Consider the following 25983-nt stretch of genomic DNA (forward strand, 5'->3'; position numbering starts at 1 on the left):
GGTGAGGCAGGGGGCTCCAGCTAACTCGCTGTGTCCTTACCTTCTCCCCGGTCAGGGTGACCATGTCCAGGGGCCCATACATGAACCGGCCCGACAGAACCTGTGGGCCATCCTCATTGGCGACTGCATCATTGATCCGGTGGTTAGCTGTCACATTCTGGGGAGAGGAAGAGCAAGGCTGGGTCAGGGTTGGGGATGGAGGGGCAGCTTGGGTCTCTTGGGCTCAGCCCAAGCCTCCTGTGGGCCCTGGGGGTGAGCATGGGCTTAAGGCCAGATGGCCCAGGTTCAAGTCCAGCTTGACCACTGAGCTACATGGCCTTGGTGCACTTCCCCATCTGTAAATGGGGTAATAACTCCAACCTTGCAGACTGTGAGAATTAAATAGCATGCTTCTTAATAGCAGCTCAGTCTCCTCATCCCTGAGAGGGGTCTTCCTGTGGATTCAACAGGATGATAGCTGTGGGGTTTGGGCACCCATAGGACCCCTCACCCGCAGCTTCACATGGGTCCTCCTGCGCTGCCACTTCTCTCTTGGCTTTGACGGGGTAAACACTGACACCTCCTTGCCATCCAGCTCCAAGATGCTGGAATTGTCGTGCCTCATGACCTGGGAGGGGAACAGAGGCAGGCTATGGGGCAGATTGAAGCCTGGGGTTTCCTGTTCAGGAGGGAGAGGCCAGCGGCCCTAGGAGCCAGAAATAGGAACCTGTGAGGATTTAGGGAGACATTATTCAACCCACTACAGCCCACACTCTGGCCACTCAAAATTCACATCTGTCCCATGAATGTGCAAATACATTCACCCCATCTCAGCATCCCCAAGGGCTCCTCCATCCTGCTTGCTGTATGGCCTGATGGGGGTCAGAGGGTGGGGTCCCCCACCATCCTCCTCTATGGAATGAGGCCGTGTCAGTGGTATTGTCACTTAGGGCCCTCCGGTGAGGCGCAGGTGTGCCTGGCAGTGGGACCAGGTACCTGTCTCAGTAGGAAGGAGACCACATCCGTTGACTCCCAGTAGCTGGCGTGGAAGAGGTGGGGCAGGGCCACGGTGGGGAAGGCCGTCAGGGCATCGGGGCAGTACAGGGCATAGTCAATCCGCTTCTGGCCCCACCACTTTGCAGCAACTGCCAGGAGGAAGGGTGGTGACTGTGCTGGGACTCCAGGGGGTCACCTGGCTCAACCCAAAGACTAGACCCTCCTCCGACTAGGGAAAAAGGGCCACGGGCAAGGCCAGTTTCCACCTCCCAGACTGGGTGACAGAGGGGAGCAGGAGAGAAGGGACAGAACACCAGGACAGCATGCAAGCAGCCAGGACACCCCAAGGTGGGAGGTACTCAGCGGTGAGGATGTGGAGTTAGGGGGGAGGCGGACAAGCCCAGTTTGGAGGCAGGAGTCGCTGTCCCTGGTCCTGTCACTGATCCTGGTGACCCCCTGCCTTGGGCTCTATCACTGCCCTCTCCGGGCCTCTCCTGGACCCCCTGTCTGGCCCCCAGGCCTCAAGACCATGAAGGACTTTGCAGAGGTGGAGTTATAACTCCTGAACCCCAAGGCAAGGCTTTCTGTCCTCCTAGTACCTGGGAGCCTGGGGCTCAGCAGGCCGAGTGTGAAGTCTGGGCCTTCAGGTCAGACAGGTCTGGGTGTGAATCCCAGCTCCCACCCGAGCTCCAGATACGGCTTTTAAGGCGCCTCCCTGGTGGTTGCGCGGCGGAGGTGCTCAGTAAATGGTGCCTGACCATGGGCCGGGGCTCTTCCATCCTCTGCCCACAGCCTACCTGACAGGCAACCTTGGGCCTCACTTGGTCCCATTCTAGCTCCTGGAGTCCCCCTGCCCTCAGCCCACTCCAACTGCTCCTGCCTCCTCCCTGGATGTGTGAGTGCTGCCAGCCCAAGCCTCCAGCTCCCTGGTTAGGCTTCAGTGGGGCATGGTAGACAGGGCCTGGTGGTGAGATGGGCCTGGGAACAGTGAGTAACCGCAGTTAGACGAGAAGGGCGTGTGTGGGTGGGGGGCACATGACACCCAGTACCTTCTCTGATGTCCAAGTCAGGGAGGCGGGGGACCCTCTCCAGGCTGGGGCTCACCCGCTTGGCCTGCAGGCGGGGGCCTGGGGGTGTAGGGGGAGGGGGGGGCAGGGCGAGCAGGGACAGGCGCCTGACGCTGGGGGTGTGGCTGAGTGCCACTGGGGCCTCTGAGAAGCAAGAACAACGGGGAAGGCTCAGCCACACTGGGGCCACAGCTGCAACCACACTGCCACTATGCTGCCACCACTACCACCATGCTGCCACTATAGGCCAGGAAGCACTCTGGGAAGAGTGCCAGGCCCCCTCAGTCCTCCTCACAGAAAGACACCCATGCCAGCCTTGGCCCCAGCATCACCTGCTCTCACAGGCAGCCTGAGAACCTGCCAGGCCGGCAGGGAGGGTGGGAGGGGGCAGCTGGCCCCAGGGGAGTGAGGGGGGTGACCCAGTCTCCACTTCCAGCTGCTGAGCAGCTTCTGAAGTGGGCAAGAGCCAAGGAGTGAAGAAGGCCATGGGGTCCTCTGCCCCATGAGGCAGCAGGAGGGCTGGTCACAGCCGGTGGCCTCAGTGAGACCTCACCTTCTTGTCTCCCTTCAGCCACCCCTCCAGCTTGTCCAGAAACAGACACACGGCTTTCTCCCTCAGGGAGCACTGGCCCCTGGGACTAGGACCCCTCCTCCCAGGCCTATCGCCTCCAGCTGTCTGGGAGACGATGCTGCCATCTTGTACACCTGGACCTGGTCCCGCCTTCCAAGGCTCCTTCCTCCAGAGTCCTCAATGGACATGTGGGGCCTGATCACTCTTCGCTGGGGGGCCGTCCTGTGCACTGTGGGGTGTTGAGTGGCATCCCTGGTCTCTGCCCACCAGATGCCAGTAGTGCCCCTCCCCAGTTGTCTCCAGACACTAGCAACTATCCCCAGGGCCACAATGGCCCCTGCCATGACAGGGAGGGTGCAGGGAGGGCCAGCCTGGACACTGCTGCACTCACTCTGGGCAATGCTGGATGCCGTGTAGCTCTCAGCCATGCCGGACACCTGGCTGGCGATGCTGATCTCGCTGGCTCGGCGGAAGCCTCGGGTGGTGGGGGCCGCACCGGGCGAGGAGGGGGCCGCGTGCTCTTGGAAGACCGTGTTATGGGTCTGGAGGGCGTCTGCTGCAGATGAAGGAGACCAGAGACCCAGGGGTAAGAGAGGCCCTGCCCAGCCTGGCTCCCTGGCCCCGAGCAGTGGGAGAGAGGGCTCAGTGTGCTCCTGGGCTGGGGCAGGCCAGAGTGGTGGCTGTGCCAGGCAAGGCTGACACCTCCAGCTGCAAATGAGCGGTGGCATCTGAGCACAGCTGGCAGTGAGGATGGGCCCAAACGTGCCAGGGCCTGTCTGCTCAGGGTGAACGGGCAGGGCAGGGCCAAGGCAGGAGAGAGGGAGGGCTGGGGCAGGGGTGGACAGACGGACTGACACAGACACAGTGGGCAGGGAGGCAAGGTGGCCAGGCTCACACTCCCCCTGGCCACCCTTCTTCCCCTACATGGCTCCTGATCTGGTCTCCCGAGCTAGTCTGGCCTTCTCAGCCTCCGGGGCCCAGCCTAACCCGGCCTGACCCACAGCAGCTGGGTTTGAGGCATGCCAGCCACAGGGGCCTGGGGCAGCCTCTGGAGATGCCCTACGCTGAAGCCTGAGGACGAGGCAACACCCTGGGCGGCCCTTACACACGGGCCACACTGACAAAGGCAGGGGCCAGGGCCTTGAGCCAGGCTCACCTGGGCCCAGGCTGAGGGCAGGGCAGGGCAGAACAGGGGGAATGGGGCTGAGCTAGAGGACTCCCTCTGGACGGGGTGCAGGAGGTGTCCGGACCTCCTCAGAGAGGGAAGGGGTGGGAGGGACCCTGAGAATCCAACCCCTGGCCAGGACAAAAGCCTTCTCCTGGGGGAGCAGGTGGGTCCCGGTGGGCTCAAGGCCTCATCTCATCTCCTGGCTGCCCCTGCCAGCCTCACAAAGGAGGGACAGAGCCCTTGACCTGGCACCCATGCTAGGTGACCCTGAGACAGCCACTCTTAGACCCCCTTTGCTTTGGGTCCCCTCCCAGCTCTGCCCCAGTGTGCAGAGAGCAGGTGAGAAGGTCAGCTCCCCAGGACCTATCCTGCCCAGTCTCTGTTACTCGCCACCACAGTCCCACAAACTCCAAGTGGCCAAGGAGGGCATGGGGGTCCCTGAGGACCAGCGGTCAGCCAGTGAAGCGGACACCACCACGAGCAGGCGGGGTTACACACACTCAGCCGAGCCCGGGCTCAGGCGGGGCCCATCTTGCCAGGTGAGCGCGGGCACAGGGATACTGGTTTCCAGGAAGCTGTCCCCGGGCGGGAGAGGGGCCAGGGGGCCGCCCTCCAGGACCAGCTCAGGGTTTCTCTGCATGGTCTCCACTGGAAGTAGAAAAGGAGAGAACAGAGAGGACAAGAACAGACACTCGTGTGGGCTGTGTGGACACAGACACGCTCTGACACAGACACGCGCGGTTCCACGAGGACTAGGACGTGACAAGACGCTGGGGGACACACCGGGGCAGGTGGGACAGGCCAGTGGGTGAGGGCCGTGAGCAGATGACAAGCAGCCCTCAAACGTGCTCCCTGACCCCCATCCTGCACCCCATCTCCAGACCAGGTGACCCAGGGGCTTCAGCACCGGGTGGGATAATGCCCCGGAATCAGCTAGTGTTCTGGGGGTCTCAGCTCTGCCTGGGCCTAGCAGAGGGCAGGGATCCTGGTCCCAGTTTGCCCCCTCACACCTGGGGTGAGGCCCGGACCTGTGAGGCTGTGTCGTCACCGCACCTACACCAGGTGTCCAGCTTCTCGAAGTGCTCAGTGCAGGCCGCCCTCCCCGCGCAGCCCGGCCACCCACCCGGGCCCGGGGCACCCCGCGGCGCCGCCCACTGCCCCCTCCCCGGGCCGGCGGGCGGCGCTCACCCAGCAGCGTGGAGCAGCCGTCCCCCAGCGGGTAGCGCTGGTAGCGGGGGATGCTGAAGGGCGGCAGGGCGTGGAATCGCCGCTCCAGCAGCGGCTCCAGGCGCGACGCCGACGGGTCAGCGGGGTGGAAGAGGTTGTAGACCTGCTGGCAGGCGGGCCGCAGCTGGAACACTGCGGGAGACAGGGGTGGGGGTCGCAGAGCCCGGAGCTAGCTCCGGCCCAAGGAGGCGGGGCCTAGGGCGGGCCAGTGGGGACCACGGAAAAACCCGAAAGTGTGTCTATCAATTTGCGGTCTGCTTGGGCCACTGTCCCTTTATTAAACAATTTTTTTAAATTGAGACAGTTATGACTGTGGTAAAAAAAATTTTTTTTAAGTACAGAAGAGTATATGATAAAAGACGTGAAAGGCTCCCTTCCACCCCAGACTCATAAGGCTGGAGGCCCCTGGGGGCTTCTTTTGGGAGCTCGGGCATGCGCAGACTGAGCAGAGTGGCGCCCGCCAGGACCTGAACTGTGCACTAGGCTGTGGGATGCGGCTGCTGTCCCAGCCCCTTCGCAGTTGTTAGGCAGATCACGTGGAGGCAAGTATAAACCATCAGTAGTATACATCTCACTTTAAAAACCACACAAATAGGAACATATGCTATACTTTTTGAATTTTGCTTTTTTTCCCATTTAACACAAAGAATGTTGGAGTCTTTCATGTCAGCACTCTTAGTTGGGCCTCATTCTTTTTACCTGTGGTGGGGTATTCCACTGTATGGCTGTGTCAGACTTTATTTAACCAGCCCCCCTTCCCATAGATGGATGTTAACGTTGGTTCTGGTTTTTTCACGAGTACAGATGCCGTTGCCATAATATCAGTCCCTAAGTTCTTGTGCACTTGTATGTAAGCCACCACTCACTTGCTCTTGGGCAAGTGTCTGTACCTCTCTGAGCCTCATTTTCTCCCTTTGTAACCTGGGGACATAACATGGGGCCTGCACAGTGAGGATGCCAGGGCTCCCTGGGCCACACTGGCTGATCCAGGGGCACCAGGCAGAGATGACTGCTCTGATGGGCTGCTCAGCTCACACGTCCCGCCTCCCTGTCTGCGAAGCTGAGAGGACTACCCCTGGAGCAGTGTGGCCGTGGCCCCTCTGGGTCTGGGAGGCCATAGCACCTAGGAGACTTCAGGGGGGTCTGGCTTTGCATCTCTTCCTTATGGGAAGACCCTGGGCACAGGAGACTGGGTCAGTCCCCATCTGATCCTGGGGTAGCCCCTTCCTTCTCTGGACTTCAGCTCCCGGGGTGCCTTGTAGACGACATGAAACAGCAGGTGTTGGGGAATGGGGGCCAGAGACTGAGCGGCTGATGCAGGAGCATGGGAGAGCCATGGGTCCTTGGTGGAGAGGGCAGAAATGAGACCAACATAGGAAGGGGGCTGGGATGCAGCCATGGACTTGTGACTGGTCCATTGAGACCCTCTACCCAGCTCAGGTACCCCCTGCCCCACCCCTGCAGGGTGCTCACCATCCAGGGCAGGGATGACGGTCTTCCTCAAGGCCAGGACCAGCCCCAGTGGGCACCCAAAGAGGAAGAGGTCAGCGATCTCAAAGTCGAACTTGCCCAGGGCCCCTGCACCGTCCAGCATGGTGGAGCTGCTTGAGCGGCGGGAGCTGGGCTCGTTCCTCAGCACGCTGGCATGGAGGCTGTAGACAGGGGATGCTCGAGGTGACACCACAGCTCTTCTTAGGGCTGGCCTCCCCTCAGCCTCCCAAAGGAGACCCCTTGGGGCTCATCAGGCCCAAATGAGGTTTGTCCCCTGTGCTGTCCTGCCAGTACAGCTGCCCAGCGCCTGCAGGGACACCTCTGATGACCTCTCTAGGGAGCCCACCACCTTCAGGACAGCCCTGACCAGGGCCACCCTGCTGTAACTCCCCACCGCACTCCACTTCTAGACAACCTGCTCCTTCTGGCTCAAGATGGCCTTCGGCGTGTATAAGACAACTACCTCACCCAACAAGCCACTTACTCCTGACTGAAGAGCCGTGGGCCCAGTCTGGGCTTCCCTGTCAGACCATGGAGTGGGCCTCACGGTCTGCTCCCCTGGCCCCCCAGCCCCGCCCACCTGGACAGGAAGGCCTGGTGCTGCTGGATGGTGTCCAGCTCGTAGGTGGATGAGTCACTTCTCTTGCGGGGTAGCTGCTTTTTGGGGTCCTCAGTGCCGTTGCTGCGGGGGATGTCGATGTTGCTGCGGCTCAGGTGCCGACTGCTCTCCAGGTTGCTGCCGCCACCACCGCCATGTGCCACATTCACCGGGATGCCAGGGGACAGCATATCAGTGTCCTGGAATGGCCCCATGCAGGCTCACTGCCAGGTGGCTGCTGGCCTGGCCCCTCTTCAGTGTCCTGGAAGTGGCGTCCTTCCTCCTGACTCGAGGCTCTGTGGCCACTGCCCAACCAGCCTCTCAGCCAAGCCAGAAGGAAAGCCCTGTCCCTCTGTGCCCCCACTGCCCCCCCCTTCCCCCCCCCCCGCCCAGCCCACTGGCCAAGTCCTCACAGCTTTCATTCCTGGTCCAGCCACCTGAACCTTGGTGATCTCTGCTGATCTCACTACCTTGCCCAGCCCACCCAGGCAACTTGCCGCTCTGCACGAGAGGGACCTCGGATCCTTTCTCCTGCTGGGCAGCTCCGAGAGTCCACCCACCGCACCTCCCAGGACCAGCGCCCACTCCCCACTGTGCAGACCCTGCTTCGTTGCCTGCTGAAGCCACATGTGCTCCTGGCTCGGCCTCGCTACAGCTGTCCACCCGCCCTGTGCACTGGCCCCGCTGCCTCCGGGCACCTGTGCTGCCAACCTCTGTTCTTCCCTTGCTTTTATGGCAGGCCTTGGGGATGTTGGGGCCAAAGTGCAATGCAGGCCCCATCCTGGAGGTCCCCTGGTCCAGGGGCCGTGGGAAACTTGTACCTGCACACTGACCACGCTGCCCCTGCGGCTGCTGCTCTGACTCTCAGACACCGGCTGGCTGCTGGAGCATAAGGCGTCGAATGCCAGGAGGCCCCCGACACAGTCCCCAATCAGGCAGACCTGGACGGGGATAGGCCCAGAGGCCTGAGTGCCTGCCCTGCTTGCTGGGCCGCGGGCTGGGGAAAACCCCATCACCCCCTGCCCCGGGGAGGGCTGGAAGTCCAGGCCAGCCCACCCTGCAGGGCCTTCTATCTTCCCTTCTCCCACCCCATGACTCACCTGCCCATTGAAGGTCATGCCCTCCTGGGACTTGATGAAGTCCCCATAGGCGAGGTTGGCCCGCTGAATCACTGTGGCAACTGCCTCCTGGTAGTGGGGTGAGGAGGTGGCCAGCAGGGGCAGGGCAGCCAGGGGGATGTGGTCCTGGCTGCTGGACAGACAGCCTTCGTCGTGGCTGTAGGGGCTGAGGCTGTGGGAGGGGGCCCGGTCAGGAGAGAGTAGGCGGCCTTAGCTCAGCCCAAGGGCCCTGTCTCCCCTGACCTGAGCAGCAGGGCAGGAGCCTCCTGCTACCCTGACAGCCTCAGCAAACCCCGTGGGGACACCTCTGGGCCAGGCCTGGGCAGGCTTGAGGAACAGAGTCTGGGAGTAAGGCCCTGCATCTCGGAGGCGAGCCAGCATCCCCACATCACAGAGGCAGAAACTGAGGCTCAGCTTTGGGCGCCGGCCCCTCCCGACTCTAAGCTCAGCCATCTGCATAGGTTTTGCCGCCTCCGGGCCAAACAGGCTGGATGGCAGGTCTTGATGTCTGGACAGGGGGGTCCAGACACTGGGAGAGTCGCCTGACCCTCAGGGCTGGGGGTGGGAGTCGGGGTGGCAGCAGACTGGTACACTCACTTGGAGACGAGGGCGAAGGCATCGGAGCAGACGGGTGGGCAGGGCACCAGGCGGATGGCAAGGTGGCCCAGGGCGCTGGGGTAGTGCACGCGCATGACAGTGTCAAACACGTTGGCGATAGTGTTCGTGTCACCCTGCTTGGAGCTGGGGTCCCCGGCGCCCGTATCCAGGATGGTGCCCCCATGCAGCACCAGCAGTAGCACGTGGATCTTGGAGGGTGGTGCAGCCAGTGGCGGGCTGACCTCGTCCTATGCGGGCGGAGGGCGGGCGTCAACTTCCTGGGAACTCAGCTCCTTGCTGAGGCCCCTGTCACCCTGGAGGGAGCCTGTCAAGGCCCAGTTGCTCCCCTGATTTCAGTTCCTCAGCTATAGGGCCTGGTGTCGGCTGCCGCAACCCCTTCCCCGGGAGGCTGACCTGGTCCTTTTCCTCCTCTCCATGCAGCCCTGCTCTTGTCTGCCAGCCTGGCCAGAGCACAGAGGACACGGACAAAAGCACAAATTCCACTTCCCTGCGGGGGCTTCTGGGACTTCGGGCCTTGGGGAGGAGGCAGGGGCTCAGCCCTGTCCAGGCCTTGGGGGCCTAGCTGCCTCCCTGTGTCTGTGTCCAGGCATAGGTCTGTCTCAGCCCGAGCAGGCAGGGCCACAGCTGGCTCAAGGTCACGGGGTCACTTAAGAGGGGCTGAGGTCAGGGCCTAGGCCTGGCCGTTCCGCCTGCAGCTCTGAGCGCTCCCTCCATCTGCACAGGGTCTCCTCCCCTGTCGCCTGTCCCCAGGCCCTGCCATTCCTGGACTCTTAGACCAGGAGCAGAGATGTCACAGCGGTGGCAGAGCCCCAGCATCTCAGAGCAGGGAGGGCAGCGCAGGTGTGTCTATCTGAAGCCCCTCACTTGTGAGGGGTAACGACCCCACCTCCTGCTGCTCAGGCCTGCTTGTGAGGTCCAAGCGGGACGTGAGACTTGTACACATCCCACGGGGTATGGAACTGTCCTGTTTAGAGACAAGGTGGTGGTGGCCCAGAGAGGTCAAGGGACTTGTCTAACGTCACACAGTACATCAATGCCAAGCTGGACTGGAACCCAGAGCTCTTGCCACCAGCTCAGTGCTCTCCTGCCAACCCAGGCTATGGCCCCATCCCCAGGGGCTTCTCCCCACCCCAAGCTTCTGGTGGGTAACTGGGGGAGGCGAGGGCCCAAGAGGGACCACTGGTGAGTACTTGCTGTGTCCATATTACGCCAGGGGGTGTAGGGGTGGGGAAGGGAGCTGAAGAGAGGGGTCTGTCCCCAAGGAACCGGGAGGGCAGACCAAAGGGCTAAAGCCACTGGGGGGGACCTGTGTGGGGGCAACTGGCCCTGAACTGAGCCACTGGATGACGGGAAGTGGGGCAGCAGCAGGACCCAAGTGTCAATGCAGAGTCTAGGAGAAGGGTGAGCAGTCTGAGCACTGGACCCAGGGGCTGGTGAGGCCACCAGGAATGGGCCGGGCTGGGAGCCACTGAGGGCTCCAGCAGAGGGCTTTGGGTGAGCACAGAAGGGAGGAAGGCTGGTCGTCCACACTGGGCATGGAGCAGAGGCAAGGCTGGGCTGCCTCTTCCCCGAGATGGGGCTGGTCATTGGCCAGTCGTGGACCACAGGGCACGGGCTGGAATGCACGCCCAGCAAAGCTGGGGACCGACTCCCGTCCTCCTATGAGGATTGCCCATCGCCAGGCGGCCTGGGCAGAAATGAACTCATGGCCCAGGGCAGGCTGGGGCTACCAGCTGCCCAGACCACAGGCCAGGACAGACTGCCAAATGGCCCTGAGGGCTGAGGGGCTCATGAAAGAAATGTCTTACAGAGCCTCTCCATCACGTGGACAGGGAGGCGGAGTCCAGCAGCCCTTAGTCATGGGGACAGGCAGGGCTGGGCCTGGGGGCTGAGAGAATCCTGACTGTGGGACCCAGCACTGGAGGCTGCAGACCGTTCAGGGACCCTGGAGGCCAGTCTAAGACATGACTTTCCTCCCATTCAGCCTGCTTTCTACAGGGGCACACCCTGCCTGAGACTCAGACCTCCATGGGAACAGAGCCATGGGAGGCAAGGCGACTCGGCAGGCCAGGGAGCGGGTTCTGGAGAGCCGGGGGCTCCCGTCAGTGTCTCCATAAAGCTGCCCTCCTTCCAAGGCTAGGAGAGGAGGCTCCGGTTTGGGGGCTGTTACAAGCAAAGGGATCTGGCTCTGGATGGCAGCGCCCCAGAATCCGTGCTGGGTCCGAAGGCACATCCTGAGGCAGATCTAGAGCCCGAGGCCCCTTCTGCCCCTCCCCGGGGGGCCGTCAGAGCTGTGTGCGCCATAGGTGGGGAGGGGGCTCCATTTGCTTTATCACCATTAACCGGCAATTGGAAATGAACTCCCCTCATCCTAGCTACCGTTCTAGAGAAGCCCGTTTGGACCTCAGACCTTAAAGAAAACCCCAAGAGGGGGAGGGTGGTGTGGATGCTCCCCAACCCAGTCCAAACTCCCCAAGGGCCCCGAGTCCCCAGGGGTGCCATCTCCACCTTGGGCAGCTTGAGGCCAGAGCAGTGACCACATCGTTTGACAGCCCCGCTCAGCCCTAGCTCCTGCCCCCAGTGCAAACAGCTCTGACCGCCCACAGGTGGAGGAGGAGAAGGGGCGTGAGCTCTGTGCAAAGAACCCCCGAAGCGGATACAGGCACTCCACCACGACAGCTTTATTGGACACTGAGAGCTCTGCCTGCCCCAGCGGGGCGGCCACCGCCGGCCACATCACTTCTGCCTAGATGGCTTTCGCTTCCTCCCCTTCCATCCTTTTTTCTTCAGGGACTGCAGGCAGGCTGGGCACAAGGTGAAGATCTTACTTTTGATCTGGAATTTACAAGTTTCTCGTTTTACTTTCCACGGGTGGCGCTGGGCCAAGGCCTGCCTCGGGGGCTGGCTGCAGGCCCTGCTGGTTCTCAGGGACACCCGAGGGGGTGGGCCCCAGGCTTTTTTGATGGTGCCCAGGCCAGTGTGGATGTGAGGCTCTGGGTGTGAGGTGCTGCCTCCACAGCCCCCACAGGACCTGCCCCCTCCCCGGGCAGCCCTGGGGCCTCAGCAGCACAGCCCCTGGCCCTCTGCCACCTGGGCACCCACCTCCATGATGTTCAGTTGCTCCACACTGGAGGCTACTCGGAACTCGGGGGCACTCTGGCGGTACAGACTGTCTGTAACACAGAAGTGGTGGGCGCTATGAGCAGAGGACCAGCAGGCAGCCCTGGGCCCAAAGGGCAGAGGCTGTGACTGTGACAAGTGGGGCCCTCCCCCTCCCTGGTGTGTTACGCCCTCTCCACGCTCAGCACTGAGCAGGAGCTGGGTTAGAGAGGAGGGGCTTGGGCCCACCAGCCACCCCGACTCCCCGGGGCCCTGCAGCCTCCGGGCTGGTTACCCTGTGTGTCCTCTGGCTCAGGGCTTTCGATTTTGTCCATGAGGTCGTTGGAGTTCCACTTGGTGATGTCCTTGGCGAACATTTCCTCTGAATCAGACAGGTCCTCTGGAGAGGAGAGAGAGGAGCTTCAGCACCCCAGTGTAGGGCAGGGACTGGGGGCAGCGCTGAGAGGCCTGGCATCCAGAGGCGGAGGGCCCAGGATGGCTGTTCTGGGGGCTCCCATGCTTCTCTGGCCTGCGTGCCCCTCCATGCTCAGTTCTGCTCTCCCTTCCTTAACAAGACGGACATGGGGCCACAAAGCCACGGGGCTTCTGCCTGACCTTTTTAAAAAACGGTAGTCACATTCACATAACATAAAATTCACCATTTTATCCATTTTAAAGTAACATTTATTACATTCACAATGCTCTGAAAGCACCACTTCTATCTAGTTCCAGAACATTTCCATCTCCAAAGGGAAACCCCGTCCCTATCAGCAGTCACTCCCCAGCCCCTAGGGAACCACCCATACGCCTTCTGTCCCTGTGGATTTGCCTCTTCTGGACATTTTCTATAAATGGGATCATCCGATATGTGGTCTTTTGTGCCTGGCGCCTTCCACTCAGCAGGGTGTTCTGAGGTTCACCCATGTGTCACTCCTTCCTTCCTCTTTATGCCTGAACCACATTCCATGGTATGGAGGGACCACATTCTGTTTCTCCACTCATCAGCTGATGTTCCTGACCATTTTCAATGGCCACAAAAGAACAGTTTAGAGACAAGGCTGCTGGGAACAAGTCCATTCATGACTCTTGTTTCTGCTTTCTGAGAACTGCTACCTGTCACCACTGGCTCAGAGGCAGCTGTCTGGGCTCTAGCATGTGCTGGTCCTTCCTCCAGCCACGCAATGGGTCACAGGGCCAGTTTCCTGAGGACACTGCAGCTCTGACATCTCCTGCTATGCTGTCTCTTCTCTTCTAGTTTTCTAAAGTTTCTACATTAGCTCTGTATTTTCCTCATGTCAGAGACACAGAGCCAGGAGGGGCTTAGCTTCTTGGCTTGTGGGGGGATGGGAGGCTCAAAATACCCTTCCCTACCCTCAGGGAGGTCCCAGGCGCAGAGGGTGGCTCAGGAACCATACCACCTGTTCCAGGCCCCGCCCCAGGGCCAAACCAGGCACCTCCCATTTGCCTGGACACTGACTGTCCAAGTTCTCTCCCTTGAGGGCCAGCCAGTCACCTAAGATGCTACAATGAGGTGACTCCTCTGCCTGTTCCAAGCCACGGAGGCAGCAGGAGATGGCTCTGGCTCTGCCTGTGCCCTGCTGTGTGTCTATGGGCATGTCCCTGTCCCTTTCTGAGCCTGTGTCCTTTCCTATAAACTCCAAACCGGAAACGTGTCTCCCGCACCTGCCTGCAGCCCTCTGACTCCCCTGGGAGGAACGGGCAAGGCAGGAAGCGAGCGTTTTGTACTCGCGTCTTCCTGGCACAGGTGGTGGTTCATCAGGCTGAGTCTGGTAGGATGAGTGGGAAAATGGGCACTTCATATATTTTCTGCTTGTTTGCATTTTCTAAAGTCTCTACATTAGATTTACATTAATTTAATCAAGAAAAAATCAGGTAATTATAAAAAATTGGAAAATTATAAGAACTTAAAATGCTTTTGTAAAGTTTCTTATGGAAATAAATTCATATATGGAAAAAAGTTGCCATCTGATTGTAAATCCATTTTGGGGGCGTTTGAGAGAATGGTCCCCACCCACCAGGCCCACTGCACATGTGGTTAGGGCGAGCCTGAGACCCCAGAACTCTGGGTGACTTCATTTCATCCTCTGCCCCGTGCCATGCTGTTCACCAGGACTTCCCACAGCTAATTCCCACCTCAGCCCACACCCCTGCCCCTGACTCTCCCTGACCCCGCCACTACCTCTCCCAGGAAGGCCCTCAGGGCGCTCCAGGAGCCCGCCTACCGTGAGCATCGAAGAACTCGTCGTCTGAGCTCTCATCAGAGTCCCGAGCGATGCTCTGCATCCTCCACTCCGAGATGCTGTGGCGGGAAGGACTCGCTGGAAGGCAAAACCCCAGACTGACCGACCACCCAGCTGGACTGGGCTGAGCGGCAGAGCTGAGTGGGCAGAAGGCAGGGAGATGTGAAGAAGACCTGTAGGCCCCAAAGGGGCACTGTCCACGCTGCCATGGGAACCAGACGCAGCCCCCTTGGTGGACGTGGCCAAAGCAAGGGCCAGGAGGGCTTAGAAGAGAATGAAGTGGAGAAATGAGGGGCAGAGGGGCCCTGGCTCATCTCTGTGGCAGCTCCTGAAACTTTCAAGATGGTCCCCTCCCAGCCCACCTGGCACAGTGCAGTCGTGTCCTGGGGAGGATGTGGAGGTGGGAGGGTATCTGGAGAAGGTCAGGACGTGCAGTCCTGGGTCCACTCCCGTGCCTTTGACCTGGGTCTGCCCAGGAGTGAGCCCCTTACGCTCTGCTGCCGACAGATGGGGATGCAGGGCAGTGCGGGGCCGTGAGTGAGATAGAAGGTACTGATGCACATATTTCCACGGGTCCCTTCAGCACAGGACAGACAAGCCTGGTATGGGAAAAGCCGGATTTGCAGAGGGGACTCGATTTGCAGAGGGGACTCCTGGCCTTACAGGGGATATCCTGTTTTTTCCCCAACAGCCACAGCATGTCCACAAAAGTTCCAAAGAGAGGCCTTTCTCAGGATCTGAGGGCTTTCCGGCTCCCTGAGCCTGGCTCCCGCCTCAGGAGCAGAGGCCCCTCCTGGGTGTGCTGGGTGGAGCCCACCCAGACGCCCCTCCTCCTGGGAACCCTGGCTTGTCAGAGCTGCAGCCAGCTGGGTCCTGGGAGAGGTTGGGAGCAGGATTCCCACACGGCCAGCCTGTCCATCTCCCGTGGGCTGTGCAGGTGAGTCTGGGGCAACCTGCTGGGGGTGGGGGCACCCTGGGCTTCTCTCAGAGGTGGACGGCTACAAGGAGGAGGTGGCTCATGGTGTCTGAAAGCAAGAGTCCGTTTTCAAAGTTAGAATGATCTGGCAGTGACACAGGGTGCCTCGGGAGAGGGTGAAGGCTGTCACTGGGGTGGACGAGGAGAGGGCAAGGACCCCAAGTGGAGAGAGGCAGAACTGCAACCCACCTCCGCGCTTGGATGACCGCGATGACTTGGAGGACGTGGACCACTGCTTCTTCAGGCCCCGGCCTGCCAGGGGCTCCCCGCCGCTGCTGCTGGGCTCAGGGGGCTCCCTAGAGGTCTGGTCCTGGGTGGCTTCGTCCTTGGAGAGCTCTGAGGCCTCCTCCTCATCCTCGCTGAACTGGGCCATCTTGCGGGAAAGCATGAGCTGAGCCTCCTTCTCCAGCTCCCGGATGTTCTCCATGTTCAGCCCGTACCACTCGTCCTGCCAGCACCAGGCCTGCCGGTGGGCCCTGACCATCACCTTTCGTAGGCCTGCACGGGCCCGGGGAAGGGAAAGAGAGAGGCAGCATGAGAGCGGCCCCAGAGGCTCCTGTGGCCGGGCGTGGGGCTGGAGTGTACCCCGACATTGCAGGCCAGGCTCTGACCCGCACTCACTGTGTGGCCTTGGGTAAATCACTGCTTGCCCGTGCCCCAGTTTCCCCATCTGTAAATGAAGGGTCTGGCTCACAGATGGCCTCAGAAGCTCACAGTGGTTCTATAACTAGAGTAGAGGGGTCTCCCAAGGTAATGAGTCTGCTCAGAAGCCACGCTGAATTTTGGGAGGAATTCCTGCCCTGGAGGAGGCTGGAGGACTTCCTGAGTCTCCTGTCTCAATGTCTAGTATACTTTTCCTGTTGAATTTCCCATGGAAAATCAAGTTAAAGTTCAAAGTGGGCTAGTCCTTCTCATTTTTTAGTAGAATATATATAAAAATAAAACAAAGTAAGATATATAAGAATATATCATAAATACAAAATAAGATATGACAGCTTTTAAGGTACAAAGCCTAATACGAGAACTACAGGGATAGAAATCAGATGAGGATTGCCTTGGGTTGGGGTGGGAGTGACCGTGAACAAAAGACTGGGGTGACGGAATGTTCTAGAACTGTGTGCATGACTCTGAATATACCAAAACTTATGGAACTGTCCTCTTAAAACAGGTGAAGCGGATGGTATGTAAAATTAGGCCTCAATAAAGCTGGTTAAGAAAACATTAAGAAGAAATAAAGATTCCCATGCACCCCACCCAGCATGGGAGCAGACATGACCAGTGACGTGGGGCTCATCTTCCTCTTGCCCCAGAAAAATAACACACGATTTCTCTGTTTATTGTTTGCTTTTCTTTCTGGTTTTAGCACCCGGATGTGTTTTTCTCCACAATATGCTGGGTTGGTTTGCATGCTGTTGACATTTACATGTATGTGTCACACTGCATGCATTTCTCTGCCACTTGCTTTTTTGGGTGACTTTCAGGTTTGCTGCTGTATGGTATTTATTTGTTTGAAATACCACATTTTATTTATTCCTTCTCCTGCCAATGGGCTTTTGGCTCACTTTCACTGTTTGTCCGTTTTGCTTTGACAAACCTGCTGCTCTGAACATTCCGGAACGTGCCGGAGTTTCTCCAGGATGCAAACCAGGGAGGGACGTCACTGGGTCTCCTGACACATACCTTCCGCTTTCCTAGGGAAAGCTGAGCAGCTTTCCAAGTGGTCAGTCGTTTCACGTTCCCAGGCTGGTCAGTGGTGACCCCTCCTCCCTGCTCACCTCCTGTTTCCCACTCCCAGCCTCGCTCAGGCCACTCTGCCTCACGCCGTCCTTTCTAAATCCCTGCATTCCTAAAGGTCCGCCTGGAGGAAACCTTCTTGGCCCTGCTCCTGGGAGGGTGCCCTCCTTCAGCCAGGACCGTCTGCATCCCCCCGGCCCTGGGCCATGGTCTCAGACACGCCACCCCTGGGGTCAGCCAGCACCCACACTGAACAGACTGTCCGATGGGATGTGCCCCCCACCACAGGCACGAGAATGTTAGTTCAGATCAAGGGCGGCTGGGACGGGAGGTCTGGGTTCAGCTCTAGCGCTGGGTCTCTGCTTCTTCCTCTACAAATGGGGGTGACAGTGGCAACCCTCACAGGCCATTGTGAGCTGATATGACAAGTGTGTGGTATGCTGTCAATTGTGTGGCTCGTTAGACATGTCTAAACAAAGTCCCTGCGCTCCTGGAGTCAAAAGGTGACTGCCCAGAGGCTGCTCCTGGATCAGGAGCCTCAGGGCTGGGACCAAGCCCTTGGCACTGACAGCTATAGGGGAGGGAGGAGCCTGGTCAGCACCACCTGGGCCAGGAACCCCAGGTCATCTGTTAGTCCACCTGTTCCCTGGGCACCTGCTCTAGGCCAGGATGGCGTGGTGCAAGGACACTATGATGTCCAAGACCCTCTGCCCCCGGAACTTCCAGCCCAATGAGGGAGGCAGCACCTGGGGTCTGGGGCCCCGGGCGACTCTGAGAGGTGTAGGTAAGCAGCAAAGAAGCTGTCCTCTGGGGCTGTTCCCCCTGGGGGGTGAGCACCACGTGTTATAAACACAAACCAGCCAGCAGCATCTGCGGGCAGGGCCTGGGGCTGCGGAAAGGGACAACATATGCTGTCTGTCGCCTGTGGGGGCTCAGCAAGCATTATGGGTGCTCAAGATAACCAGGTGGGAAACTGCACGTGGGCCTTGGGGATGCCTTTCAGGAGTGAGACAGAAACACAGAATCACAGGCAGCTGCGGTGCGAGGGGGTGGGCAGCAAGGGGCGCAGACGGACTGGGCGCCCCACGTGCTCACCCGTGTCGTGGATGAACCTCTCGATCTTGGACTGCATGCCCCAGTAGCGGAACTCCACCTTGCACAGCTTGTAGGCGCACATGATGGGGAAGACCCGCTGCTTGTACTCCTCGATCCAGTTGTCGGTCAGGGGCCCCCGCTGGGTCTTCATTGAGTGGAACAGCTTGGGGTCCTCCTCAGTCCGATACTCACTGGGGGGCACGGGGTCCTTGACGATGTCGATGAAGTCTGTGGGGAGACCTTGTGAGTGGCCACCTCTGCCCTGTCTCCACCCCACCCCTCCCTGTCCATCTCCTCCCCATGTCCCTGCCACCCCAAATCCTCACAGAGTCTGGGCCTTGAGGGGCCACAGACCCCGATATGGGGTTGAAGATGCTGCTCTGGGTCATGCTGACCCCGAGCTCCCCTGACCACAGGGCCTGTGTCTTTCCAGTGCCCTGAGAGGGAAGTGGCACTATAAACGGGTCGAGGCAGGCTGGCCTGCTAGCAAGCCCCTTCTAGACAGATCAGAAGGGACGAGATAGGAAGAGAAGGTTGAAGGGGCCTGGTGTGGGGTATTGGGCCTGAGTTGGTCCAGGATGAGAGCGGGCAGCAGATGTCACAGAGTTGGGCATACAGGAAACAGGACGGGGGGCTGGTAGGACCTGGCGGGGGTGACAAGAGGAATGCCACCTCTTGTCACATGCCTCCTCCCTAAAGTCAAAACCACCCTGCTATGCTCACTCCCGAGGCATGGGTGTGTTAGACAGGGCTGGGGACACACTCAGTGAGAAGGCACCTAGGACAGCGTTTGTGGCTCAGAGAGCTCTTCTTTCGGATGTGTGGAGACAATGACACTTGGGGAGTTCTGTCCCAGCCAGGCCCTAGCTGTCTCATCATCCTGGTTTGCCAGCCAGCACCAAGTCTGGTCTGTGGTTTGCAGACACAGTCATCAGCTCCACTGAAACCAGTGAGGGGTCAGAAGTCACCGCAGGGCAGTGGCACTTGGTGAGGGATGGACATCCTGTCTGGAGCTGACCACATGCCCACCCTGCTGGGGCAAGCAAGGGCCACCAAGGGGAAGGCTAGGACTTAGGAACTGTGACAGGTGGCCTCTGGGGGGAGCTCAGGTAGTGTCTGAGCCTGGACAGACAGAGCTGCCAGAGGGCCTGGTTCATGCTGAGTCCTCCCATCCTGTTATGGGTAGAATGCGTCTCCCTTAAATTCACGTGTTGGAGTCCTGATCCCCAGAACCTCGGAAGGTGACCATATTTGGAGAGAGGGTCTTTAAAGAAGCAATCAAATTAAAATGAGGTCATTAGGGTGGGCCCTAATCCAATATGACTAGTGTGCTTATAAACGAGGACATTTGGACACAGACACACACACAGGGAGAATGCAATGTGAAGATGGAGGCCAAGGTTGGGGTGATGTTTACGAGCCAAGGAACGCCAAGGATGGCCAGCAGCCACCAGAAGCTAGAGAGGGGCACGGAACAGATTCTCCCTCAGTGACCCCAGAAGGAGCCACCCAGCAACACCTTGATCTCAGACTTCTGGCCTCCAGAACTGAGATGATCCACTTCTGTGTTTAAGCCCCCAGGTCTGTGGTACTTTGTTCGGGCAGCCCAAGCAAGCTAATACAGCTCCCAAACTCCAGCGGGGCCTGAAAACTCCAGCCAGAGGGAGGGAGCTGGGGCGTCACAGGGAAAAGCCCTCCACGCCCATCAGAGGCTCCTGGGCATAGGCTCCTGGGCCACCTCTCCAGCACCAGCTGTGCCCCTGCCTCAGGCACCTCCATAGTGGCTCGCTCCTTTGGGCCTGGAACCGAGAGGCTGCAGGCTGGTGGCTGTTGAGCTGCAGTTGGCCCACAGATGTGTTTCATGTGGCCAGTGTAAGTTTATTTGCAACGATTTTTAATTAGTTTCCAACACTCAGGAATTGGGAGATTTCACATGAAAATCATTATTTCTGGCCTCTCTTAAAAAAGATTTAACAAATGGGGCCCATCTCCTGCATGGCAGAGTCAGCTGGAGGGGAGTGGAGCCGAGGCCACCCGCCGTCAAGGGTACACAGGTCCCGCTGGGCCCACTGCACTCACGCATGGCTCTCAGCCTGAGATGGCCCCTGAGCACACACGTGTTCTTCTGGGGATGGGGACCCCTTGGCAGGATGGAGGGAAGCGCCTGGGGTGGGAAAAGCACTTAGCCTGGATGTGAATCTCAGGAAAATGGGGCCTAGGAGGCCAGTGCAGCCTTCCCAGATACCCCCTCAGGCTTGTTGGGACTCTGGCCTCCTCGCCTAGGACAGGAGCCAGTCCGGAGCCTGCCAGGCCAGGAAACCAAGGGCAGAACCAGGGGCCCATGGGCAGGGAAAGCCAGAACACGGCTCTGTAGGGCTCCTGCCCTTCCTTGGGGGGCAGCCTCGTGGTGGGTGGTTACCGATTGTCAGCTGGTTCTTTTCCACAGGAGACAGGCTGAACACGTTGGGGTTTTCTCCAGCATCAGTTTTATAAAAGGTTTCGATGTCGATGGAGAATTTCTCCACAAAAGGGCAAGTGAACCTGTGGGGAAGGAAAGCATCCATCAGGCCCCGCGGTTGGAGGGGGTGGGCATGGGGTGTCTGGGCCAGGGCCTGCTGGACCCTGCTGGGCAGGAGAGAAGGGACCCACGTGGGGCCCAGGGGGGAGGAGAAGGAGAGCTGGAGCGGGGGCTGAGACTTGTCTGTCCCATCCACCTCCTGGACCTGCAGCTTGTCCCAAGGATAGTCAAGGCCAGGCTAGGGGTAGGAATGGGTTTGGGCAGAAGAGGGAGATGTTGCAGGAAGCTGCTGGAAGCCCTGTGTCCATGGTCCACATGTGCAAGGCACCGTGCAGACTCAGGCACACACAGATGCGCCACAAGCACAGCTATGTTGGTGTACTGCTAAGCAGGCTGAATCTGGACCAGCACTCTGTGTGACATGCCATCGCTCACCCCCGTCATTCTCCAAGGAGCCAGGTCTGGCAACAGGGGATCAGCCCCTCTCTCGGCTGGAGAGGAGCTCAGAGGAGGAAAGCACTGTTTGGAAGAAGAATAACCTCAGGGGATCCTCTGCCAAGCTCCAGGCCCTCACCAAGTGTGGGGAAGGAAGCCCCAAGAGACTTCTGGGGACCTCACCTGTGCAGCAAGTGGGCAGCCAGCTGGGGGTGGCCCCCCATCTGTTCTAACCTAGCAGTGCTCAGCTACACAGGGTGGGTTGGGGGGGCGGGCACAGAGTAAAGAACCGCCTACCAGGGGGGACACAAAGGAAAGCCCTGCTCAACATGCGATGTAATGACACATCGTCATAGTAGCTGAAGGTCTCAGGGTTGGAGGGAATCTCTGGGCCATCTGGTCTACCCTCAGTTTGCGTTTCTTCCCAGTGGGTGACGGTCCTGCATTCTCAGGCAAACATTAAAGTGAGTTTGTACTCCCTAAGCCTTCCCAGGTGGCAAAGGGGTCTCAGACAGCCCTTGATTGACTCATGCCTTCCTGGCCTCCTGTCCTGGGCAGGCTGGGAGGCATCCAGGGGTGCATCCATCCCTCTCCTGCCTGTTTCCTGAGGACGAAGGCTCTTGGAATGCAGGCCATCCAGAACAGAGGCTCAGTCCCCCCGGAGACTGGGCTCCTTGGTGTGCACGGGTTGAGTCTACCTGAAGGGCCACCCTGGGATCTATGCCGCAGGGCTGCTTCCCCCAAGATGGCAGAGGTGTGGGGACAGGCTCACCTGGTTCGGGTGTAGGGGTAGGCATTCCAGGACTCCTCCACCACCCGTAGGGCCGCCTTGGGCAAGATGGAGCGGAACCAGCCGGGGATATGCATGCCCACGTGGTACACCTTGTGTGTGTACTGCCCGGAGCCGCCGGGGCCGTCCGTGTAGGGCCGGTTCTCCAGGATCTCCACGCCACTGCCTTCGCCATACGTCTCGTTACGGCTCTTCTTCTGTGGGGACAAAAGCACCCGTGATGTGTGGGGGCCGGAGCACTCTGCAGAAGGGAAGACCAGGCCTGGGGCTGCTGAAAGGAGGAGAGGCCTTAGCCAACCAGGCTGGTTCCTCCTGTGTCACTCAGAACCTCTAATCCAGACCCAGGCTCCACGTGCCCCAGAGCTCCTACAGGAGACCGAACAGGCCACAAGTTCCCTCCAAGCCCCAGCACTGCATGTGTGAACTCCTCCACTCTGATTCCCGTCTGTCCCAGGACTAAAAGCATCCCCAAAGGCAGGAACAAGATGAGGATGCCTGCTTTCTTGCTTCTATTCCACATTGCACTGGAGGTTCTAGCTGAAGAAACTAGGCAAGAAAAAGAAATTATAAGAGGCATCCAAATTAGAAAGGAAGAAGTAAAACTCTCTCAATTTGCTGATGACATAATCTTATATACAGAACATCTTAAAGAATTCCCCTAAAACCTGTTAGACAAAATAAATGAATTCAGAAAAGTGCGGGATACAAAATCAACACATGAAAACAAACAATGCAGAAAGGAAACTAGGAAATTATTTCCATTTAAAATAGCATCCAAAAGGATAAAATACTTAGGGATAAATTTAACCAAGGTGGTGAAAGACTTGTATGTTGAAACTACAAAACAATGTGGGAAGAAATCAAAGACCTAAATAAATGGAAAGACATCCATGTTCATGCAGTGGGAGACTTAATATTGTTAGGGTGTCAACGTTCCCCCAGTCTTCAGATCCAATGCAATCCTAGCAAAATCCCAATGGACTTTTTGGTAGAAATGGAAAAACCAATCCTAAAATTCATATGGAATTATGAGAGACCTCAAATAGCCAAAACAATCTTCAAAACAAAACAAAGTTGGAGTACCCGCACTTTCCCATATAAAAACTTACTATAAAACTACAATAATCAAAAGAGTGTAGTACTAGCCTAGGATAGAAAGATCTACGCAACAGACTCGAGAGTCTAGAACTAAACCAATAGATCAATATATTGCATATACTGATTTTCAACAAGGGGGCCAACACCATGAATGGGGGAAAGAGTAGTCTTTTCAACAAATGCTGCTGGGACAACTAGATATCCACGTGCAAAAGAAAGAGGTTGGACCCCCACCTCACACCATATACAAAGATTAACTCAAAATGGATCAAAGACCTAAATGTAAGAGCTTAAACTATAAAACTCTTAGAAGAAAACATAGGGGTAAATCTTCATGATCTTGAATTTCACAATATTTTTTTTCTTTTCCTTCTCCTTTTTCTCCCCAAAGCCCCCCAGTACATAGTTGTATATTTTAATTGTGGGTCCTTCTAGTTGTGGCATGTGGGATGCCGCCTCAGCGTGGCCTGATGAGCAGTGTCATGTCCGCACCCGGGATCTGAAGAAGTAAAGCCATGGGCCGATAAAGTGCAGGCGCAAACTTAACTACTCAGCCACGGGGCTGGCCCCAGGAGAACGGTTTCTTAAATACAGTACCAAAAGCACAAGCAAACAAAGAAAAAACTAATAAATTGGACTTAATAAAAATTTAAAAACTTTAGTGCATCAAAGGACAACCCACTGAATGGGAGAAAATTCTTGTAAATAATATATCTGATAAGGGGCTTGTATCCAGAATATATAAACAACTCTTACAACTCAACAACAAAGAAACAACCCAATTGAAAAACGGGCAAAGGACTTGAATAGACATTTCTCCAAAGAAGATATACAAATGGCAAATTAGCATATGGAAAGATGCTCAACATCCCTAGTTATTAGGGAAATGAAAATCAAAACTATAATGAGATACCACTTTACACCCACTAGGATGGCAAAGAGATGGACAATAACAAGTGTTGGCGAGGATGCGGAGAAATTAGAACCCTCATACATTGCTGGTGGGAATGTAAAATGGTGCAGTCGCTGTGGAAAACAGTTTGGCAGTTCTTCAAAAAGTGGAACATAGAGTTACCATATGACTCAGCAATTCTACTCCTAGGTACAGATCCAAGAAAATGAAAACATATGTAAACACAGAAACTTGTACATGAATGTTCATAGCAGCATTATTCACAATAGCCAAAAGGTGGAAACAACCTAAATGTCCATGAACTGAGAAATGGATAAACAAATGACATCCACACAGTGGAGTATGATTCAGCCATAAAAAGGGATGAAGCACTGACACCTGCTACAACCTGGATGAACCTCGCAAGGACTGTGCTAAGTGAAAGCAGCCAGACACAACAGGCCACATACTGTATGATTCCACTGGTATGAGATGTCCAGAACAGGGAAATGCGTAGGGTCAGAAAGTAGATTACTGGTTGTCTAGGGATGTGGGGAAAATGGAGAATGACTTCTTTTTGAGGAGATGAAAATGTTCTAAAATTGATTGTGGTGATGGTTCCATAACCCTGTGAATGCATAAAAACGACAAACTATACACTTTAAAAGTATGAATTGTGTGGTGTGTGACTTACATCTCAATAAAGCTGGTACAAAACAAAACAAACAAACAACCATAGATGCAGAAAAAGTATTTGACAAAATTCAATCCCATTCCTGATAAAAACTCTCAGCAAACTAGGAATAGAAGGAAGCTTCCTCAACCTGATAAAAGGTATCTACCAAAACCTACACCTAACATCATACCTAATGGTGACAGATTGAATGCTTTTCCCTTGAGATCAAGAACAAGGCAAAGATGTCAATTCTGACCACTTCTATTTAAAATTGAGCTCAAGTCCTAGCCACTGCAATGTACCAAGAAAAAGGAACAAACACTGGAAAGGAAGAAAGAAAACTGTCGTGACTCATAGACAACACAATTGTATACATAACAGAGCCTAAGGAATCTCCAAAAAAACCAATAAAGTCACATGATACAAAATCAATACATAAAAAGTCTTGTATTTCTACATACTTGCCACAAATGACTAGAAATTAAACATTTAAAGAATGCCGTTTACAACAGCATAAAAAATATAAAGTACTTAGAGATACAGTTAATAAAGGATTTTTAAGCCCTCCACATTGAAAACTATAAAACATGTTCAGAACGATTAAAGAAAATCTAAATAAATGGAAAGAGATGCCACATTCACGGATCAAAGACCCAATATTGTTAAGATATCAATTCTCCCCAGTTGATTTATGATTTATAGATTAACTCAAACCCAATCAAAACCCCAGCAGGATTTTTCTTAGAAATTGACAAGCTTGTTCTCAGACATATGCAGAAATGCAAAGGACCTCTAACGGCCAAAGCGACACTGAAAGAGAAGTCCAGAGACGGAGGAGTTATTGTAAAGCTGCAGCATCAAGACAGTGTGAACCGACATAAAGAGAAACCAACAACACAGAAGAGTCCAGAAATAGAACCACACACATACGGTCAGTTAATCTAACATGACAGCAAAGCAATTCAATAGGGAAAGGAAATTTTGATCAAATTTTATTTTCAACAAATAGTGCTAAACAAGTGGACATCTAAATGGGAAATAACGAACCTCAACCCCTACCTCATACCATATACAAGAATTAATTTGATGTAGATGAGAGACCTAAATGTAAAAACTAAAACAATAAAGTTTCTGGAATGACAAGGAGACTATCTTCATGACCTTGGGGTAGGAAAAGATTTTTAAAAAAATAGACACAGAAGGCACTAATCATAAAAGAAAATATTGATACACTGGACTTCATCAAAATTTAAAACTTCTGCTCTTTGAACAACACCATTCAGAAAATGAAAAGACAGGGGGCCGGCTGGGTGGCACAGTGGTTAAGTTTGCACGGTCTGCTTCGGCAGCCTGGGGTTCACCAGTTCAGATCCCAGGTGCAGACCTATGCATCGCTTGTCAAGCCATGCTGTGGCCGGCGTCCCACATATAAAATAGAGGAAGATGGACACAGATGTTAGGTCAGGGCCAGTCTTCCTCAGAAAAATAAAAAAAAAGAAGGAGGATTGGCAGCAGATGTTAGCTCAGGGCTACTCTTTCTCAAAAAAAAAAAAGAAAAGAAAATGAAAAGACAAAC

General features: G+C 56.4%; 1 protein-coding gene across 50 annotated transcripts in view; it reads right to left on the reverse strand.

The window, feature by feature from the left end:
• Window positions 1-25983, reverse strand: part of PITPNM2 (phosphatidylinositol transfer protein membrane associated 2) — a 145204-nt gene that overhangs the window by 4350 nt on the left and 114871 nt on the right. For 9 of the 50 annotated variants that reach the window (XR_002809769.2, XM_023647256.2, XM_023647257.2 and 6 more), the window contains 19 exons: window positions 21724-21938; window positions 20418-20539; window positions 17999-18226; window positions 15359-15667; window positions 14176-14271; window positions 12228-12332; window positions 11936-12006; window positions 8813-9060; window positions 8198-8387; window positions 7919-8038; window positions 7080-7297; window positions 6482-6660; window positions 4970-5140; window positions 4280-4429; window positions 3005-3169; window positions 2025-2186; window positions 976-1124; window positions 491-607; window positions 41-157 (listed from right to left, as the gene is read on the reverse strand). Coding sequence is in view for 45 of the 50 variants with exons in the window: in XM_023647256.2 (XP_023503024.1) it covers window positions 41-157; window positions 491-607; window positions 976-1124; window positions 2025-2186; window positions 3005-3169; window positions 4280-4429; window positions 4970-5140; window positions 6482-6660; window positions 7080-7297; window positions 7919-8038; window positions 8198-8387; window positions 8813-9060; window positions 11936-12006; window positions 12228-12332; window positions 14176-14271; window positions 15359-15667; window positions 17999-18226; window positions 20418-20539; window positions 21724-21938 (3132 nt within the window). In the remaining 5 variants the exon portion in view is untranslated. Of the gene's footprint in view, window positions 1-40; window positions 158-490; window positions 608-975; window positions 1125-2024; window positions 2187-3004; window positions 3170-4279; window positions 4430-4969; window positions 5141-6481; window positions 6661-7079; window positions 7298-7918; window positions 8039-8197; window positions 8388-8812; window positions 9061-11490; window positions 11669-11935; window positions 12007-12227; window positions 12333-14175; window positions 14272-15358; window positions 15668-17998; window positions 18227-20417; window positions 20540-21723; window positions 21939-25983 lie in introns of those variants that run through there. The other 41 variants (XR_011420849.1, XR_011420850.1, XR_011420851.1 and 38 more) reach the window with 13 other exon arrangements.

Source organism: Equus caballus, chromosome 8, assembly GCF_041296265.1.
Source record: "Equus caballus isolate H_3958 breed thoroughbred chromosome 8, TB-T2T, whole genome shotgun sequence".
Classification (NCBI taxonomy): Eukaryota; Metazoa; Chordata; class Mammalia; order Perissodactyla; family Equidae; genus Equus; species Equus caballus.